Genomic DNA, 19576 nt, shown 5'->3' with positions numbered 1-19576 from the left:
ATAGCACCACTAGGGGGAGCTAACGGCATATACACCTGCAAAGCTGTTGTGTGTGGCCCCCTGGTGGCCATCTCCAGAGGTCTGGCAACACACACAGCAATTCAGATTTTATGCCATAAACGGCGCCCCCTTGTCCACAGGTTGTATCTAGTATTGCAGCTCAGTATAAAGCATTTAAAATGAAAATAAAGCTGCAATACCAGACGCAGCCTACGGACAAGGGTGGCGCTGTTTCTGATAAATAGCTGCCATTATTGGAAATCTTTAGAAAAAACACGAGACAAAGGATTTACCTCACAACCGTATTTTATTTCCTTAGAAACAGGAAATGTATTTAAACAGAAACCTCCTTAAAGTGTGCCAAAAATATATAATTTATATCACATTTGTATCCGTCCATATCCAAAGTACACGATAGATGCCGTGCGCTAACTCCGGGCCCAACAGCAAAACTAAGAGGGACAGGGCAGCGCCGAACACAACAGATGGCGAGAGCGAGAAAAACGGTTCTAGCAAAATGGATTTCGACCAGAAAAAGTTTAAAAAATAAAAAAAAAAATCCCATGCTCTGAACCTGCACAGAAAGCGCCCGGGTCAGGGGGCGACAGTGCCAGGAAAAGGGATCAAACCCAAAAACATCAAAAATGTCAAAAACTAACTGCAGATCGAGTGATCGGATCAGAATGGCGACCGCTCTATCGCCACCTGCAGGTTGGGAGAAGCACTGCGCCTCAAAAAAAAAAATAAAAAAAAAATTTATATATAGATATGTACACACACATTCTGGTTTTCAGAAACTCATCATATTAGCTCTGTGATGAGTTTATAAGGCCCCTGGTCAACCCCTTCCCCTCCCAATATAAAATAAACCCCTTCTCTGCAACATATGGGGTCTGCAAGACTGTAGGAATGCAAATGGGGGGGGGGGGGGGGACCTATAGATGCCTTCATGCAGACCGCAAGGGATTAGTATTTGCCTGTGAGCACAAATAGGGTTATAAGGGTAACCTAGCTCAGGTAATAGGCCCCCTGGTGGCAGGGGGAGACAGTGCGGCTCATAGACATGGTCAGTGCTTGGCTACACAGGTAACATTGCCCTGAGCACTCCGCCTGCTGTGAAACTACAACTCCCATCATCCTCCACTCACTTCTATTGGTAGCTCCAAGAAGATGATGAAAAGCATGCATGCTGGGAGATGTAGTTCTACAACATCGGGTCCTAAAGACTAACCAACCACAATCTAGTGACTAGTGGTAGAGGCGGGTGCAGGCCACGTTAGGGGTCTTTTCATCTTAAAGGGGTTGCCTGATACCAGAGGAAAAAAAAACAAAAAACATTTTCCAGCTGTGTGCGGTCTTGTGACGCCATGACGAGGGTTGTGGCCGCTTCCTCCATAGCCATAGACAGGCTCACGCGTTTCTAGACATAAGATCCAGGCTACGGGTTAGAAACGCGTTCACGTCCCAAGATATGGAAAACTTCCCAGCCTGCCCGGCGTGTACAGATCTAAGTATGAAGCCCCCTTGTCCATCATGGTGGCTGCAGAGACAGAAGGGACTTAGCTAATGACATGGGCCCTTCAGCACAGAGGCAGCGCCCTCTTATGTACAGGGGGTTACAGACGCTCCTTCATGTGGACCAGGAGTGTAATTCAGAAAGAGAACATAAATTAGTAAGTTTATTGTCTTCCCAAATGTAAAATAAGTAATTAATTTTTTTTCTGGCTCCGGCCAGCCCTTTAAGAAGCGTATTGTAGCTGCAATACCTCGCCTTTGCTGTGCTTTGTGTGGTAACCACCAGAGGGCGCACCTGCATACTGTACATTATAGGCACCCCCTAGTGGTGGCTGCAGGTACTCCTCAGTATATGGATCTACTGCAGATGTGTCCTAGCTCGGACCCCTAAAGATAGATCCATGTAAATGCCACATGTTAGGAGACTCCTTTATTACACCTGTCAATAAGGAGAGGAAATGTGCCATAGCAGGGGGATGGGCAATAACGTTCAGTACAACACTATACGGGTAAGGGGGGCGCCATCAGTGACGTTGGCTCTAAGGCACTACATCAGGGAGCAGTATATAGTGTATACCATAGCTAGATAGGTCATCCACAGCGCCTGCTAGTGGTAATGGGAAATAGAGCGGAGATTGTGCAGTCATATGGGCGGGGAACAGGAGACATAGAAGTATCAAAACCACAGACATCGCCTCACACTATATATCTACAGGTTGTGTAGTATATACGGGTATCATCTATAGAACCAGGCCAAATACAACGTATACACTGAAGAGACGGGACGATCTGGAAATATCTGGACCAGAGGACACTGCATATGTGTGTGTGTATATATATATATATATATATATATATATATACATACACACACATACACGCCTGTGTCTACTTATAGGGGACACTCACCCTTCTGAAATAATTCTGCAGCATCTTTCCTCATTGGGCCGTTCCTCTGTTATTACTCCTGTAAATTTACAAATAAACTGACTGATACCAATCGTATCCATAAAGTTGTCCAATTAGTGATGCAAGGACACACCCCTTTGACAATGTCAGGTAAGACTAACAGAGGCACAACACACAGGGTGAAGACGCGATGCTCCAGATTTGTAGGCCATGGCTTCCCCCAAGAGGAGGGCGGGGGCGGGGAGCGTCGTGCGAGCTCAGCTTCTATGATAGCACCCTATACCATAGAGAGGCTCATGGTCCACCAAGCGTTGACTTCTCCAGACACGTCCTATAGGAACACTCCAGTGTAAGATACTGCATTATGCCTAATGCAGGGTCCGGGGCGGCCGGGCAGGATAACTGGCCCTGTCATGCTCCCGGGAGCCCTGCACCATGTATAACTCAATGCACCACTTTTGCTGGTAATGCTGTAATGGCGGAGCAGACACCGTACAATACAGATAAGGAACATAAACCTATTGGACGAGCCTACAGGTTCCTACCGTCAGGTGATCGGGGGAGGGGGTGAGGCAGGGTTTACACTCTCTAGATGGTAACTGAAAGCCAGCAGTTCCCAAAGAGACGACGTGCCCTTGACATCTTTTATTTTGTAGCTTCTCTGACATTATCGTGTATCATCGTGGCGAGCGGTCTCCAAACGTTCTCCTGCGACATCCGAGGCGCGTGAGGGGTTAACAGAAGAACAGAAAAAATAAACCCATATGGAAGTGTGTCGGTGGAATGTCTGCAGAGGCGTCTGCCCCCTCCGGCTATATACGTCATATAATAGTGGCATACACTAGAAATATATATATATTATATCGGCTGGTCCACTCAGTCCTCACAAGGGGCAAGACGCACCAGGTCACTGAAAGTCCTCCAAAAACTGGATGTAGAAAAAGAACCGCGGGGGAGGGGAAGGGGAGAAGCTTCTCACTGCTGGGTCTTGTCATGATGAGCGTCAGGGGTCCGCGGGGCTGGACTGTCCGCAGTCTTGGAGCGCAGACCCCTCCATCTTGCGTCTTACAGAGCGGTGCTCTCCACATCTGTCTCGAGGAGGACGACCTGCAGCGGATGAGGATCTACAATGGGAACCGCACAGACAGATTCAGCAAAGGGATGTCCCGGAACCGGATCTGGAAGGGAGGTCGAGAAATACATAAAATACCGACATAAGGATAGTGTATACCGCAGTATAGTCTCGGTGCGTATTGAAGGGGGTGGGGCTGCTTTAAAAAGATGGCGGCAGATAACTACAACTCCCATCGTCTGACACCTACACACAACATGGAGCCACTTTGTAAATACTTTCCTTTACTCGTCTTGTCCTGGTCTTACGTTACACGTGCCAGTGTTAGGCCCAGGTCACACCTTGCAGATCGGCTGCAGTTTTTTGAGCCGAATACGTTTCCAGAACGTGTGGCCTCAGCATTAAAGGAGATTTTACTTTGACCCCTTTAATTTAGAAGGATCCCCCAAAAGGTAAACTGATCACAGGAGAAGCTGCCACTAGGCCCAAGTGGTTCAATGGCCCTGCAGCACTCCCGCAGGGAAAGTGAGGTATTACACAAGGGGCACTAATAAGTCCTCCAGGACAACAGCTCTGGCCTGACCTGGTCGCCATCACGCTATCCTGAAGACCCTATGGGGGAATTAAAAATGGGTTTTCTATAAGCAGACAAACCCCTAGAAAGAGCAATAGGTTGGTTTCCAGTTAAAGGGATAGAAAACATGTCCTGGCTACTTGTTCCTTCTCACGTCTGTTGGTCACATGACCATGCTGCGGCTCAGTCCCATTTATTTGAACTAGGACAGAGTTGTAGCACTGCCATGTGGACAATGGACGAGAGGTCCATGTGTTCTAATCCCGGATGACCCCTTTAAGGATAAGCAGTGTATCCTATGAGCTCAGGATCCTGTACACACAGAGCGGTTATTGGGGGGAGGGGTAATCTAGCGCCTACTTCTAAGGGCGACCAGGAGAACGGTGAATGCAGTTTCGTATGTGAACAGAGGAAATCACATAAAAAATCTGTCCAAAACCAGTAAAGAAAAGTAAATGCAAAACCGCTGAACATTTCATGTAGTGCGAGGAGTCTTAAAGGGGAGTTCCATCTTATTGGTGGCGGTGCAGAATCCCAGTGTGATCTGTAAACCTCCATATCTGCCCTGCGGAGAATACAAGGTGCTATACTATAGTGTATACATGACATAAAGGGGCTATTAGTGAATAATACTATATGCAGCGACCCCTTCAGGCTGCAATGAGAATTGTCCCTAGGACTTAATGGTGCAAACAGCGTGTGCAATGTCTGATTGATGTCTATAGATAAAGGGGAAATCCACATAAGAGACTCCTATAGCGTCAGGGCATGCTTGGAGTTGTGGTTTTCTTACTACGAGGAAGACTATGTCAATGGTTTCTGTCTCCATCTATGTAAAGTCCAGTCTTTATATCCGGAGTTCCCCTTTAAATGGAAGGTGTATTATAAAAGGAAAAGCTTTCCCTGATGTCCCATAATATCATGGACTGGGTTAATAGGGTGGAGTAAATCATGACTCAAGTCCCCCAATCTGTAAACAAGGGGGTCCCTACAGAGACAACTATTGCAGGGTACAAACCTTAACCACCGTAAGTGTGCGCGGTTTCATTCTCCGAGTGCGTGAGTCTAGTGGTAAGCCATGACCCCCCCTTCCCCGTGGAGACCACATGCTGGATTAGTTGGTGCACACAAGCCTGGTTAGGGCCACACACGGTTAGTACCCAGCACACATGAACATCCAAGCGTGATTGGAGGGGGAGAAGTGTCAGTAAGGTGTGTTTCGGCCAATCACGTGCCTCGTTCCTTACCATCAGCACCTCCCAATGTCAGTGTTACTGATAATGTCACATCACACATCTGGATTGTTTGATAAAATTGGTTAGTTCGAGCCGGGCAAACATGGAATAAGAACACGCCATATAATAACACCTTATAACTGGTAACAGCCAACTTATCCAGGAGGAATAACAGAGGAACAACATCATATTCTCTGATTTTACAATGTCTGCTTGCTGTAAGTGAATGGAAACCAATAATATGTACATCCAAATCGTCCAACCAGAAGGAGCGGGGACACGGTCATGATCACTGGCGCCAACCTGTGGGTGGGATTGTGGCTACAGATACGCGAGCATGATACCAGGAACGTCCCCTACTGACAGCAAGCAGAATGTAACGCAAGGATATATATAGCCAATAACACTGGATGGCCATATATAATCTTGATAATGCAGTGTTGCACCTTTGTTGTCTCCTGTGTTGTAAAACTACAACTCCCAGCATGCCCTGACAACCTGCGGCGAGCCTCCGGGTGAAGAACACCGCTGTAATGTCTGCTAACAGGACACGTGATACAATGGTGTGCGGTCAGATACGTACAAGGTGCTGCCCCATAACACCAGGCTTTACAACAGGGTCAGGTGGGGGAGGCAGAACTCAGCCATATTCATGCAAGCAAACACTACATCTATCACCAGGCGGGGGCAGCACTGAGGGGGTCGCACGTCACTACCATCTAACTTAGGGGGTCTTCACAGCCATTAGCCAATACCCAATTCTGCACAGGGGCCTCAAGAAGCCATGCAATGCTATCTGATGCTGGGGATGCGTTTTTAGGTCCAGGACTGAGGTTTTAGAAAGCTCGCGGCCTCACAAACAGGAATAGTGACGGCGGCCATATACATTACATAGATAGCAGCTGGACCCGATGAATGCAGAGAGACTGGCTGAACATGTAATGTATAGGGAGAGGATAGGGCAGGTTGGATTTCATCATGTCTGATCCTTTGTTGTTCTAAGAGATAATCTGCTGCTTGACGTGTCGGACAGTAGGGGGCGAGATTTAGCCATCTTTTCACAATCCCCTGATCGTGATGTCTATAATACACAGGTAGGAGGCTGCAGTCAATGCAGGGGTTAAGCACACAGCTATAATAGGACAGACCTAGCGCGATCCCTCACGTGTATCCATCCCCTTACTTGGTGCACGGTGGTGAGAAGGTGCAGATTTAGGTGTTGGGGGTGTGGATTGAATAATATTGGGGATGAAATGGGGTGAAATGGACATGGAATAGGCCAAGAGCACAGGCAAGAAGCTGTCAATACAAGACGGAGGCGGTGCACGGTGTCAGCGGGGTACAAACCTTAATACCGGTAACTTTCCCAACCTGTTGAAGGCACCATAGACAGAACTATTAGGAAGCGCTGCACACACATCACAGCCCGTGGGCAACCCAAGACCCTCCTCTAGACCTTCTATATTAACCTCTTAGTGTCAAGCTGAAAGCAACAGCCAGTGATCGCCAGTATCAGCCAGTGCAAACCAAAGCAACCTCTCCAGTATCAGGAGCCAAAGGGTTAAAGTAGAACTTAAAGGGGTTTGGTTTAGGAATCCATAAGCCCCATTTCATCATATGTAAATAATGGCGGGGCTTCCCCCTCTTATTTGCAGGACGCTTACCTTCAGATTCTAGTGGGGGTTTCGTAACGTCTCATTTTTCCTAAAGTGCCCCTTCTTACCTCTTAAAGGAACACTGAACTATAACTCTAGCCCCCCCCCTCCCCCCACCCATCATCGATCACGACCCCAAAGATAAGCCATAAAGAAAAATGCCCCAACTATCCACTTGATATTGGGGTATCTTTGGGGGTCCGGGTACATGGTGTCACTTTATAACGGTCTCATGAGTGTGGACCATTACATGTTCAGCAAAGTAAAACTAAAAAGCAAACCCAGAAGATAATCACTAGCTTGTATTACACTACAGTCCTCAGTAAAATATTAGGTGGAGTGCAAATGCCCCCCTGTACTCACCGGTGATGACTTTCGATGCAGTTCCCGGCTGAGATTCCACAGACACTTGAGATGTGGGGGGCTGGGGTGGAGGAGGGACTGTGGGTCGAATACGGGGCTTAGGAACTGGGCGCTGGCGGGTAAGTGTCCCGGTGTTATGTGGACCAGAGGTCAGCGTGGCTTCTGGGAGGGCGCTCTGTGACCCCGGGGGGTCGGCGAGAGGAGGAGGAGTATCTGGAGGTGTTGGAGAGTGTGAAGGGCTGGGGGACTGCTCTGTGCTTGGGACTGTAGGTACTGCACCTGTGGTGGGTTTGGGCTGAGGTGTCGGCTGACTGGGGGGCTGTGGGGGTGGGTGATTGGGAGCCTGGATTATGGGTTGGCTGCCTGAATGCCTGCGTGGTAAGGTGCCATGTGAATAGGCAGAAGGAGCCGCCGTTCCTCCTTGGTTACTTGTAGTGCTTGGAGGAATAGGATTGTGGTTGGAGGGTTTGGGTGAGACAGAAGGGGGCGTATTAGCTGTCACTGGCAGACTCTGGTTTGCAGGTTGTACAGGAGGGGGGTTTGATGGCTTTGGGGGTGCTGGGGCAGGTTTCTTGGCAGCTAAAAGACAAATGATATATAATTAGAAAAAAAAACCAACCGAAAAACCGTCCATCACCCTGGCAGGTGCCCCCATGTACGGGCTCATTTACCTCGTCTGCTGGAGTGAGGACTGGGGTTGGCAGTGCCTTGTGGTGCAGGTACAACCGCTAACTGGTTTGCGTTCGCACTGGATGACGAGTACGTTCCGTTCCGTAGAGATGGCGGCGTGGTTGCTATAGGAGTTTCTTTGGTCTTGTTTGAGCTGCAGATGACGGAACAAGAAATGACATCACGTCAGCCCGGACCAAGACACAGCAATAATCCAAGACAGGCTTGTCCTTACCTGGACTCCTCCTGCCCATAGATGGGTGCCGGCTCTGTAGAGGCCACGGGGTGAACAGGCACAGAATTAGGGGTGGGGAAGTCTGGCATCTCTGCGGGTGATCCGCCTTCACTGGGTGGGAGGGGAGGTTGAAAAGCAGGGGATACATGTTTTCGTGTTAAGGTCCCACTTCTCCTTGTGTTGAACTGAAAGTCTAAGACTTTGACGCCAAGGCTGTAAGAAGAAAAACAGATTGTATTTAATGGAAAATCTAAAAACTAACTTAAAGGGATTTTCTAGGCTAAAAATGTTTAAGGACGTGTGAGGGTCTGACATCCAGCACCCACACAGATTTGCTGTTCTCAGCAGCTGATACACAGAGAACGGAGCAGGAAGCAGACAGCGCTGTTCTCTGTGTAGTGGCGGAACCAAGTCACTGCATCTTAGGTGCCATCCAAGTGAATGGAAGCTGATTTGCAGTACCTCATCTGGCCACTACATAGAGAACAGCGCTGTCTGTTTCCTGAGCTATTCTCTGTACCAGCGCCACCCCCACTAATCTGATATGGATGACCTATCACTAGCTATACTACAGCTTTATTTCTCACTCACTTTTCCTTCTTTAGATGGTCGCCATCCATGATCGCCATGCTGACTGGCCTCTTGCGTTCCATGACACCAAACTCATAGTGCACGGTGTCATTATTCTGAAGAGCTGTCGGTGCAGCCGCAGCAAAGGCACCAGATACATTAAAGTCCAGCTCTGAAACAGAAAGTGGTGTCAGGAGGTGGAGGAGAGATCCCCAAACATCAATAGAAATATCAGACGGTTACGAAAGCAGTACAATGGTGACATGTAGACAAAGGGTACCTTCAGGGAAGAACCAGTCGGCGTGCTGTATAATGGGCTCAATGATGGTCACCACGTGGACAGAGGTGGCCGCAGCGATCTCTGCCAGTGTCCTGTAGAGCAAACGACATGTTTAATATCAATTACTTCCTATGGAAATGTCCATATACTGTTTGCATCAGAGAAAATGACATGGTCCTCACTGGAGCGATGACAACCTTTGTACAGCGCTGTGGAATATGTTGGCGCTCGATTAGTAACATGAATTAGAGTTCAACATGGCAGCTCTCTGTGTGACCAAGTCATGGCCGACAATTTGCAAAGTTTCTAACATAAAAAAAATAACTCATTAGATGGACGTACACAGTGTTATACTCTTTGACCACCAGGTGGCAGCATAGTCTTAGCCATTCACGGGACGATTCGGTAATTTTTTAATGATCTATACAAGAATTATGGGGCGCTCCTTTTTGTAACCAAAAATTTTCGACACTTCGTCTTTCAGCAATGATTTGTTACTTTCTTCTTTACATAATGAGAACGCCGCTTCCTTCCATTACACAAACAAAACTTACCGTAAAGAGACAGAGAAGATGAAGCGGAGGAGAAACCATCTGAGATGAAATTATACAGCGACAGAAACATGTAAATTATATGTCTGCGCACAGATGTGGGTAAGCCTATACACAGCCAAAGAGTGCGGCGTGCTGGAAATTATAGAGGGTGCACCGAGTCTATCCAAGATGGGAAACCACAAGCCTGGGAACAGCAAAGTGACACCCAAACCGCAGCTCCGCACATTCCTCTCCTGCCACACCGCTCTGTTTATAGCCAGGACTGTTCAGCGCTGTGTGACTCAAGGAAATCTATAGGATTTGGACGGCTTTGCAGCTTCGCCTTAAGATGATTCCAATAGTAACGATCTCCTAAGACTCTTAAAGGGCCACTAGCAGGATGGTAATCGCCCTTTAATCATTTTTGTAGTTGTGCCCCATGTTTTCCTAGTACAACAGCAATACATCTTTACCCGTCTTGTTACTCACCCTTCATGCTTCGCCCACAGAAGGTTTGGACCGAGCACAATTGCAATATTGCTGGGGGTCATTTTGTTGATATCGCTGCTTTGACTCAACTTGGCCAGGAACTTTACCAGATACCTGTAGGACACAGAGACTGGTGTTACATAGTTTACTGGAGAATATAGGCAGCTTGGACATGGACGTGGGCTCAGACTTCAAGGTTGATATCCTGAACTAGGGGTGGCCGCAGAGCCATAAGGGTTCACGACACTGAAGGTAATCTTGGGCTTCATGTCTTAAGGGTCTGCGTTCCCATGCAGATAAGGGCAGAGACTTGGATTGCACCCTCGGCCATGTGCATGAAGTCTTACGCTGACACAGGTACAATGCAATTCCTTATGACATGTCCTTTACAGCAGACGGTTGCGGATAATCCCTGGTGTCTATCTATGGTCACATTTCCATCATAGGAGCAGAAATCCAAAAATGAGAGAGAGTGCCAGGTCATTTATACAAGAGACATCCTCGGCACCTGACAAGCTCCACACACTGGGCTCTATTGGATTTCTGTCATTTTCCCAGAAAAAAATAAACGCTGCACTATATTTTCTAGAAAATGACAAAATCTGTACCAAACCGAGCCTACGATGTAGATGTGAACAGCCTCAAATCAGCCACTAAAATGAGGCTCTGTCTTATCACCCCCCTCCTCAATGTCACAATGTAACCCCCTCCTTATTACAACAGGACAGGCCGGACTCCCACCTGAAGTTTTCAAAGTTGGGCTTGGGTAGTTTCTGGCACACGACCCACAGACTCTGCAGCTTTGTGTTCTGGTCTTGGACGCTGTGAAGACAAATATATGAAGAGTGAGTCACTGGAGGTCAATAGGGAGCCAAGGAATAAAAGATCCTGACGGGGGATCTCTGGAGGATACGAGGGCACGTTCCCACGCTGCAGCCAGAATACATGCACTGGCGGCACGGCTCTGCCAATCACAACACAATTTTTTATGCATAAAATGAGAAATTATTTACGTGGCGGATTTTGGCGGTAAAAATGCAGAATTTCCAGTAAATTTGGACGACCAGTTAATCTATTTGATAACATCGCCCACAGTATTTGAGTGGGGATTAGGTTTACATTGCATATGGCTGCTGCAACATGGGAAGGTGACGCAGGATCATGGAACAGGGAGTAAGAGAACATATAAGACCCATCTCCTAGACAGAACACCTGTTTATTCTGGAGCGCTCCCTTAAATTGACTGAAGCAACCCAATGCTTTGTAATAGTAGAATGATGGGGAATACGTCATTTAAAAGGGAATCTTTCAGATCAATTCGGGACATTAAAAGACCCAGAGGTGCTGATTTACTGTCCCATATAGACCTGTAGCAATGTCCTCGTGCCTGCTCCTCTATATTTACTTACAGATAAGTTTGAGGAGTCTGGTGTTCCCAATGCCTGAGCAGTTTTTCATTGAAGCTGGGGATGTACAATAGGTACGGCGCATGCAGATTGAAGCCAAAATTTACTCCTCCTGCTTCACTGAAGAACTAGGCCAGCACCGGGCGTACAGGAGCCAGGTAAGTATAAAGGTTTTTTATTTTTTATTGCGGGAACAGATGACAATGAAGGTGTGTTATATGGGACACTAAGCCATCGACACGTCCTTATGGAGCGAGGGCTTACTGTCCCTAATCACCCCGACACATTCGCTTATCAATATCATTGTGCGCACCACAGAATTCTATCATCGTAGTCCAGGACTTACTTCCCAGCAGCGATCCACTCATCATAGAGAGCAAAGGTCATAAGAGGTTCAGGGAGCTCCCGAAGGTAAGACTTTAATGCCCCTATAAAAAAGAAATGAATGAATGAATATAGATATATAGATGATAGATGGATAGATAGATAGATAGATAGATAGATAGATAGATAGATAGATAGATAGATAGATAGATAGAGATAGATATGCACACATACATACTGTATAGTGGTACACTGTTACTACAATTCATATTACAAATCACCTTCATACAGCCACTAGGGGGTGCTATTCCATTCTCAGTGAGGGTTATTTGCTGGGCAAGGACAGAAATAAGGGCCCAGACCGTTGAATCAGCACTACAAAGGTCGGATTACCACCAATTGTGACAAGCCGGCATATTCTTACAATACGCCATCACTTTATAAAATGGATCACCCTTTTAACTCATCATCAGAATCATCATAAAATATACTTTGCCCTTTAGTCCTTAGGCCATGTCTAGTATTGCAGCAGCTGAACTGTGAACCAACAATGCCAAAACTTCTGCCCCTTCTCTGTACGTCTTAGAGATTGTGATCTCTGTGCGGATACCTTTCCCCGGGCGCATTTTCTTCACTATCTGGCCACAATTTAATTTTCCAACCTCAAACACAGTCTAGCATGGGAAAAAAAAATCCACTGCCAACTTTTTTTTTCCTTGGACTGTAACTGGAATCAGAAGTTATTGGAGGAAACCCACACAAATTATCTGCATGCAGATCGTGCTTTGGCTGGAAACCACTCTGGCCCCAGCATTGTAACCCAGCCAAACCAATGGGTGGTTATAAGAAAGCTCCGCCGCTAACAGAGGTGTAAGACCATGTCTGTATCTCACCTGCCACAGCGTGCGGGTCTGAGTAAAACTCTTCCAGATGGGACGTGGAACAGTCCAGAGCTGCCTTTAGCTTCTTGAGCTTCGAGGCCCCGGCGGCTATCCTGAACAATCCCTGTAGGAGATAATAGGGTTAACGGTGAGGTCCATTCCAGGACTCGTACATGGGGTCAAGAGAGAGGACACAGTGATATGGCCGCCCACCTCTTCCTTCATCCCCGTTTCAAGCAGCATCATCACACAGGCTTCAATGGGAATAGCAATTTCCCGCGAACTCCGCTTCAAGTGCTCTTCTAGTGCTGTGCCGAACGCCGGCTTCTCCGTCCACTTATCTGGAACGATATGAAGGACATGATGGAGGAGAGAGGAAGAAGCAGAAGCAAAGATGGAGAACAACTAAACGTTATAGAAAGTGAAGAGAGTTAAAGAAGCAGAGAGCAAAGAATCCCCAAGATCCCTTTAAGCACGGGGATAGACTGATGCTGGACCCAGCCATGAGGCTTCGCAAACCCACCTATATCCATTAGCATTAAGAATTTTGGGCCTATATATTTCATGTGACTACGGCAAACCCTCTCGTTGTCCTATACACATTACAAGCAGGAATGATTTGGGGCCTATAGATTTCATGTCACTCCAGCAATCCCTCCTCATGTCCTATCTCTTTTACCACGAGCTGGAAAAACTAAGAATTGTGGGCCGAAATATTCCATGGACGCTGTCACCTATGAACTTGTCACCTCCTTTAAGGGTTGGTTCATGTGTGCAATATTTCGGTGTGACAGTGCAGGGAGGGGATATGGATTCCTTATAGGAGACCACACGACCTCAGTGTTGTGTCATACAGGCCACTTGGTTGCTCCTAAGTTCACCTACAAAGTCTGAGCAGGGGCGACTGAACACAGGATAAGGAATAGGAAGTCTGTGCTCCACCCTGGAGGCAAATGGAAGGACATTTAGGGAGTTTTTACACCATGTTGGTATTACAGGTCAATAGGAAGGCGCCCCAGTGTATTTTACACTCAATTGTATTCATTGGGGTTAATACATAAAGCGTCTCACTACTATGGCAGCAAACCAGTGTAAGTGATGGAGAAAAGATGCAGAAATAGAAATCACAGCAAATAAAAGGAGTGAAAGTTAGAGAGACTAGCAGGGAAAAAAAAGAGCAACCGCCTGCTTTATCACTACCCGCCTGCAGGGGGCACTGAAGAGCTCAGGCCGGCCCATGGCATTGCCCCTTCAGGGTCCAGAGAGTAAGAAGCAGATGCAGGAGACATTGTGCTGGAGGGTGAGGTCAAGCCAAAGCTGAGAGGGGTGCAAGAAGCCAGGCGGCTGTGAGCGGTTACCTTGCTGGGCCTGGATTTCAGGCAGTGCTTTTTCTAAAACTGCTAGTGCTCTTCTATGGTATTCTGCTTGTGCCTCTAATAACTGAAGACGTAACCCACAGACAAAGAAACAAAACACAATGAGGCGGGTGAGACGTGTGTGTGATGTACAGACCTGAAAAAAACAGAAAAGGCAACCTATACCTGCTCATACAACTGGCCGCTCACCATCAGCCATGATCCGGCCCTGGGCCCGCCTGCCGTCTACTAGGACCACAATGGAGGGGCATGTAAGGTGGTTACAAAACAGGGATCTGGATTTCACTTGCACCTCTCTAGTCCACAGCCTATGTCTGCTACTGCAGCTTAGCCCTGGCCAAGCAATACTGCAATACCAAACACCACCCACGGACACGAGTGGCGCTGTGTTATAATGCTCTCAAAGATGGAGACGTTTTCTATATGGAGTTTCCCTATATATGTAAATTAAGAAAAACCTCTTGAACCTGCAGGACTGGTCTGATCACATATGAAATCGCACTGGCCCAGCCAACTTTTGCTTCTAGATTTCGAGTTTCATGGCTGTCAAATAAAAATCCAAATCTCATAAAAGGTGACGACATGTGATGTGAGGTTAGGGCTCTACGGTGACTTGGTCGCCAGAGAGTTTCGTCAAATACATAATATTACTACAACTGACAAGCAGCGGCTCCTTATGGAAAAATAAAAACTGCACAAAATCCAAGATGGTGGCAGTACTGCCATGGACGCTACGCATCAGCAGTGACTTATCTTCTCCCATCTTACTGCCATGAAAGCCACGAGTAACATAAGAGACCTGACATGACGGCTTCACCTCAAACACCTGCAAATAAAGGTGTGCCGGCTGTTTATAGGCTTGCACTACCTTTGTGCCCTTGGCTCATAATGTCAGCCGTGGATCATGTCAGTGACACATATGACACCGTCACAACTTAAGGGAGAAGGAAATTAAAAAAAACATGCATAAAAAAAAAAAACACAACATGACTGCAATCTCCTCGAGAAATGAGATGCACAGCACATGACATGATGGCACATCCAACATAAGAAGAACTATGGTTTCTTCATCTTAAAGGGATTGTCCAGGATATGAAAAAACACTTAAAAGCTGTATACAGGCTGTGGGCGATGTACGGCATCCCAGCGGTGGGGAGCGTGTATACAGGCTGTGGGCGATGTACGGCATCCCAGCGGTGGGGAGCGTGTATACAGGCTGTGGGCGATGTACGGCATCCCAGCGGTGGGGAGCGTGTATACAGGCTGTGAACAATGTTGCAGCTTAGTATTCCCCTCTCCCTCCTATGACCTTAAAGGGACCGGCCCACGTTCTAATGTTATGCTCCAATCTATATAATGTCGATGGGTGAAGTGGGGTCCAACCACTAGTATTCTACCAATCATGAGAATAGGGGTCCAATTCCATGTCCGAACGGAGACCCCGGCCAAGCATGCACGTTGCAGATCCATTCAATGTCTAAGGCACTACCAGAAAAAAAGCAGATCATTGGACTCCGCTGTTTCCGGCAGACCCTTAGTGAATGCAGCGGCAGTGCCCATGCCGGACCTGTCACTCCATTAGGACAAGGGGCTGGGAATCTGTTCTCATAATAGGCAGGGGTCCTAGTGACTGAATGATCAGCAGTTTATCCTCTATCCTGTGGATAGGACATAAAAACCAAGTGGTTTACCCCAGATGTGTGAGAACACATGTACAAGCCCACCCACCCTTACTTACTGTCTCTATGACACACCACAAGCTAGTATATATGCCAACGACCAGATCGGTAGCACTTACCGTGACAAAAAATTGACCGTACTCCCCTTCTTTGGAGAGAAAATTATACATATCAGCTGCCAGCTGATCCTGCAAGACAAGGAAACGGAAGTCATGGTTTACATATAGTCACATGTGGTAACCTATACACAAACATATATACAATATCTATATCAGCACAGAGTCCACAAGTGCCCCATGGCGATGAAGAACACGCTTGGCCAGCTCTTCACTCAAGTTTATGGGGTTTTCTGGGATGACTTTCTGATGGAAGAAAGCGGCTGTCCTGTATACACAGCACCTCTGCAGTTACATAGGGCACTTGTGGACCCCTGTTCTGGAAATTGCTTGGGGTCCCCTCAGATTGGACCATTAGTGACATTTATACCCTACCCTGCAAGAAGATGATAAATCCCATTAACAGGATAAACCTCTTACTATAAAGGACGTTGGTTGTCTGTCTGTCTGGCACAGGCTCACCTTGCATTGCTCCACTTTATTCTCCGCTTCTTCCATCTCTTCTCTTAAAGAGTCCAGCTTCCCCGGCTGCATTTGGAAATTAGTACTGGAGGATTTCTGGGCTTGGTTATACCTACAGACAGAGGAAACCGGTCATTGAGTATTGTTATATGGCAATCCAGCAGGGAAAGGAGGATGATGGGGGACAGGACCAGGTCCTGGAGTAAAGGAAGAGTAGTGGCAAAGGGGAAAACCGTCTACAACATCATTATGGTCGGAGTATTCTGGTTACAGATCTGTATGGCTTATATGTCAGACATCATTATTATGAGGATGCGGGAGGTAGCCATGAACTCAGGCGAGATCTGTAACTCCTACTGACTACTGTAATACTTGTCTACTTGTCACTCCTATGTTTGTCTTGTGGTAATAGATTTGGAACAGTAAATGTGTCTTGGAGGATTCCCAGAGATAGATAGATAGATAGATAGATAGATAGATAGATAGATAGATAGATAGATAGATAGATAGATGTATTAAAAAAAAGCTGCATTGTCTCACCTTCCCCGGGCAGAATCCATGTCCAGTACTAGCTTAGCCAGCTGCTTCCTCTGCTTCTGAATGTTGGGGATGTCAACCTGGATTAAGGTACATTGAAACATAGAATAGTTTAAAGAGGACCTTTCATGGGTTTGGGGCACAGGCAGTTCTATACACTGAATTCAGTGCACTGTCGGCTTTCCCGATCTGTGCCCCGGGTGAAGCGCTATCGGTGCCGGTACTGTAGCTCTTTACAGTCAGAAGGGCGTTCCTGACAAACTGTCAGGAACGTCCTTCTCCACAGCAGCGCCTAATGCGCTGTACAGTGTGAGCGGGGAAGAACGCCCCCTCCCCTCCTGATAATACTCGTCTATGGGCGAGCACTGTGAGCAGAGGGAGGGGGCATTCCTCCCCGCTCACACTGTACAGCTATAGGCGCTGCTGTGGAGAAGGACGTTCCTGACTGAGTGTCAGGAACGCCCTTCTGATGATGAAGAGCTACAGTACCGGCACCGATAGCTCTTCACCCGGGGCACAGATCGGGAAAGCCGACAGTGCACTGAATTCAGCAGTATATAGAACTGCCTGTGCCCCAAACCATGAAAGGTTCTCTTTAAGACATGGCTGTAAAAAGGAATAAAATACGATGAAATCAGCAAAGAACAAAACATTGGCATCTACTTCTGCTTTGGAGGCCTTTAGAACCCCTTAAGCCCCTGAGCCTGGTAGTCACTGTCACACCCCCGTTTCCTGTGCATGTCTCTGGTGACATCTTGTAGCATTGATGTGCCGTAACATGCACTGGGTTAAGCAGTATATATTATATACACATGTACAGCAAACCATAGCTACAGAGAGTCTGCAGAGATCAGCGGCCACGGGGTGGCAAGGCAATCCATCACCAGCTCTTGGGGAAATCCTCCTCAATCCTTGGCAGCCCCTTTACCCCATTTCACTGTGAACGTTGATATAAAACGTTACACTGACGTCTCAGACATGGATTTACCTCCGTCAGCTGGTTTAAGGGCTCTAAGATGTCCTTTTCGACTTGTAATTCATGCTGAGCGAGCTCCTGGGCCAGCCGCTGCTCCGCGTCTCCACAGGACTGTAAAGTCTTTCTGCAAGACAGAAATATCCCAATGAATCTAGCACAAAGACGTGGCTGTAAGACTTTCTGCATGTCAGGGTGAAGCTGGCCATAACATATAGGAAGCCATCTTCTTTCACTGTTTCATAAACCTGCAGTCTGGGATTGGCCGAGCATGCATGTTCATTCCCAAAGGGAGAGACAAATAAATCAACGTCACCGACCAACTTTATGGACAAGAAATTAAATCAGGGTCCCTAAAAAGAATGAAGGGGCTTTCTGGGAGCATAATATGGATGGCTTATCCTTCGCATAGTCCAGAGATATTAGATGGCTGGTGGACTGGGTTTTTTGGCATCTGTGTTGATCATCTGTTGGAACGAACGAGTGCTGCAAGCTGTTTACATTGGTTGGTGCTGCAGAATGCCACACTTTCTCTTGCAGCGGTGCAGGACATTGTAGTGTTGACAGTGTGGCGGTGTATGAAACAATGGAAACAGTGAGGGGCGATTATCGGGCCTTGGCCAAATGTGATGGCGCCTGCTGACTTGTAGGGATACCAGGAGTCAGACTCCAACAATCTGATATTCCTCGGATGGATCATCAATATCCTGATCCTGGAAAACCCATTTAAAATTGGCGGACATATGTCTGAGCACCTATAGAACTTACCCTAAGAGGGTTTCATCGCTGAGCTGTAAACAACCTTCCATCAAGGACTGCGACACACCCATAAGGGGCAATTTTTTCTGTAAAGGAAACAAAGGGTTACTCTGAAGGCTTCTTGTAACCCTGACCAGATATTGATCGTTCATCCTGTCCTGGTTGCAGCCATACCGGTATCACAGTCATCCCCCGGGGATTGTACTTACATATCTCTTCTCTGGGTCAGCGGCAGACGGCACCTGTAAGCAGCTCTGAAGCTTCTTGTGAGTATTGTGGCAAACCAACCGCACCGTGTCCAGGCGTCTTTCAATCTATAAAAAGGTAAGATACAAGGATTCGATCATTTTCAGATAATAAGGGTGTTTGACTCCCGCCGCCAACTCTGATGAGCGGTTTGCAGGGGCTGAGGCACTCGGGTGACCACTGTGGCCTCTACATGGTTTGCTAGGCACACTAGTACTGCAGCTCCGTCCCAAGCAAATGAATGATAGAACTTTGTGCAATACCAGCTACAGCCACTACATAATGTATGGCGCTGTTCATAGCAATGACGAGAAGTCAGACCAGGACTGGGGTACTGACCGTGACATCACATCCACTGGTCATCACATCCACGGCCAAGCTGCAACTCAGTCCTATTCAAATGAATGGGGCTGAGCTGCAATACCAAGCGCAGCCACTATACAATGTAAGGCGCTGTACATGGTAAATAGTGAAGAGGCCGCGGCAATCAATATCACAGTTCTGGATAATGCCTTTAAGCGTGCAGAGTTCCTCGCTACCAGAAGTTAAAGCCAAAATAAGCATGCAACATTGCACAGAGAACCAAAAATTTTTTTTTTTTTTTTTTTTTTTTTAAAAAGACACCCCCAGTGACACCCCCAGTTTTTTAAAAAGACACCCCCAGACACCCCCACTTGGCCTTGGTAGACGTTGCAAGAATCGGTAGAGCTTGCATTGG

At 47.2% G+C, this 19576-nt stretch overlaps 1 protein-coding gene across 2 annotated transcripts in view; it reads right to left on the bottom strand.

The window, feature by feature from the left end:
* Positions 1 to 298: 298 nt before the first annotated feature.
* Positions 299 to 19576, bottom strand: part of ARHGAP17 (Rho GTPase activating protein 17) — a 57273-nt gene continuing 37995 nt past the window's right edge. Inside the window, exons 3-21 of one of the 2 annotated variants that reach the window (XM_075284083.1) lie at positions 18822 to 18926; positions 18622 to 18698; positions 17869 to 17980; positions 16884 to 16960; positions 16344 to 16455; positions 15885 to 15953; positions 14069 to 14150; positions 12924 to 13051; positions 12723 to 12834; positions 11852 to 11933; positions 10841 to 10921; positions 10100 to 10213; positions 9078 to 9169; positions 8819 to 8969; positions 8228 to 8440; positions 7995 to 8146; positions 7324 to 7902; positions 6653 to 6676; positions 3517 to 3602 (exon numbers count right to left, since the gene is read on the bottom strand). In XM_075284083.1, coding sequence (XP_075140184.1) covers positions 6654 to 6676; positions 7324 to 7902; positions 7995 to 8146; positions 8228 to 8440; positions 8819 to 8969; positions 9078 to 9169; positions 10100 to 10213; positions 10841 to 10921; positions 11852 to 11933; positions 12723 to 12834; positions 12924 to 13051; positions 14069 to 14150; positions 15885 to 15953; positions 16344 to 16455; positions 16884 to 16960; positions 17869 to 17980; positions 18622 to 18698; positions 18822 to 18926 — 2361 coding nt within the window. In that variant the 3' untranslated portion in view covers positions 3517 to 3602; position 6653. Of the gene's footprint in view, positions 3603 to 6652; positions 6677 to 7323; positions 7903 to 7994; positions 8147 to 8227; positions 8441 to 8818; positions 8970 to 9077; positions 9170 to 10099; positions 10214 to 10840; positions 10922 to 11851; positions 11934 to 12722; positions 12835 to 12923; positions 13052 to 14068; positions 14151 to 15884; positions 15954 to 16343; positions 16456 to 16883; positions 16961 to 17868; positions 17981 to 18621; positions 18699 to 18821; positions 18927 to 19576 lie in introns of both variants that reach the window. The other variant, XM_075284082.1, reaches the window with a different exon arrangement.

This window comes from Leptodactylus fuscus, chromosome 8, assembly GCF_031893055.1.
Source record: "Leptodactylus fuscus isolate aLepFus1 chromosome 8, aLepFus1.hap2, whole genome shotgun sequence".
Taxonomy (NCBI): domain Eukaryota; kingdom Metazoa; phylum Chordata; class Amphibia; order Anura; family Leptodactylidae; genus Leptodactylus; species Leptodactylus fuscus.
This window is presented reverse-complemented; position numbering and strand designations above follow the sequence as displayed.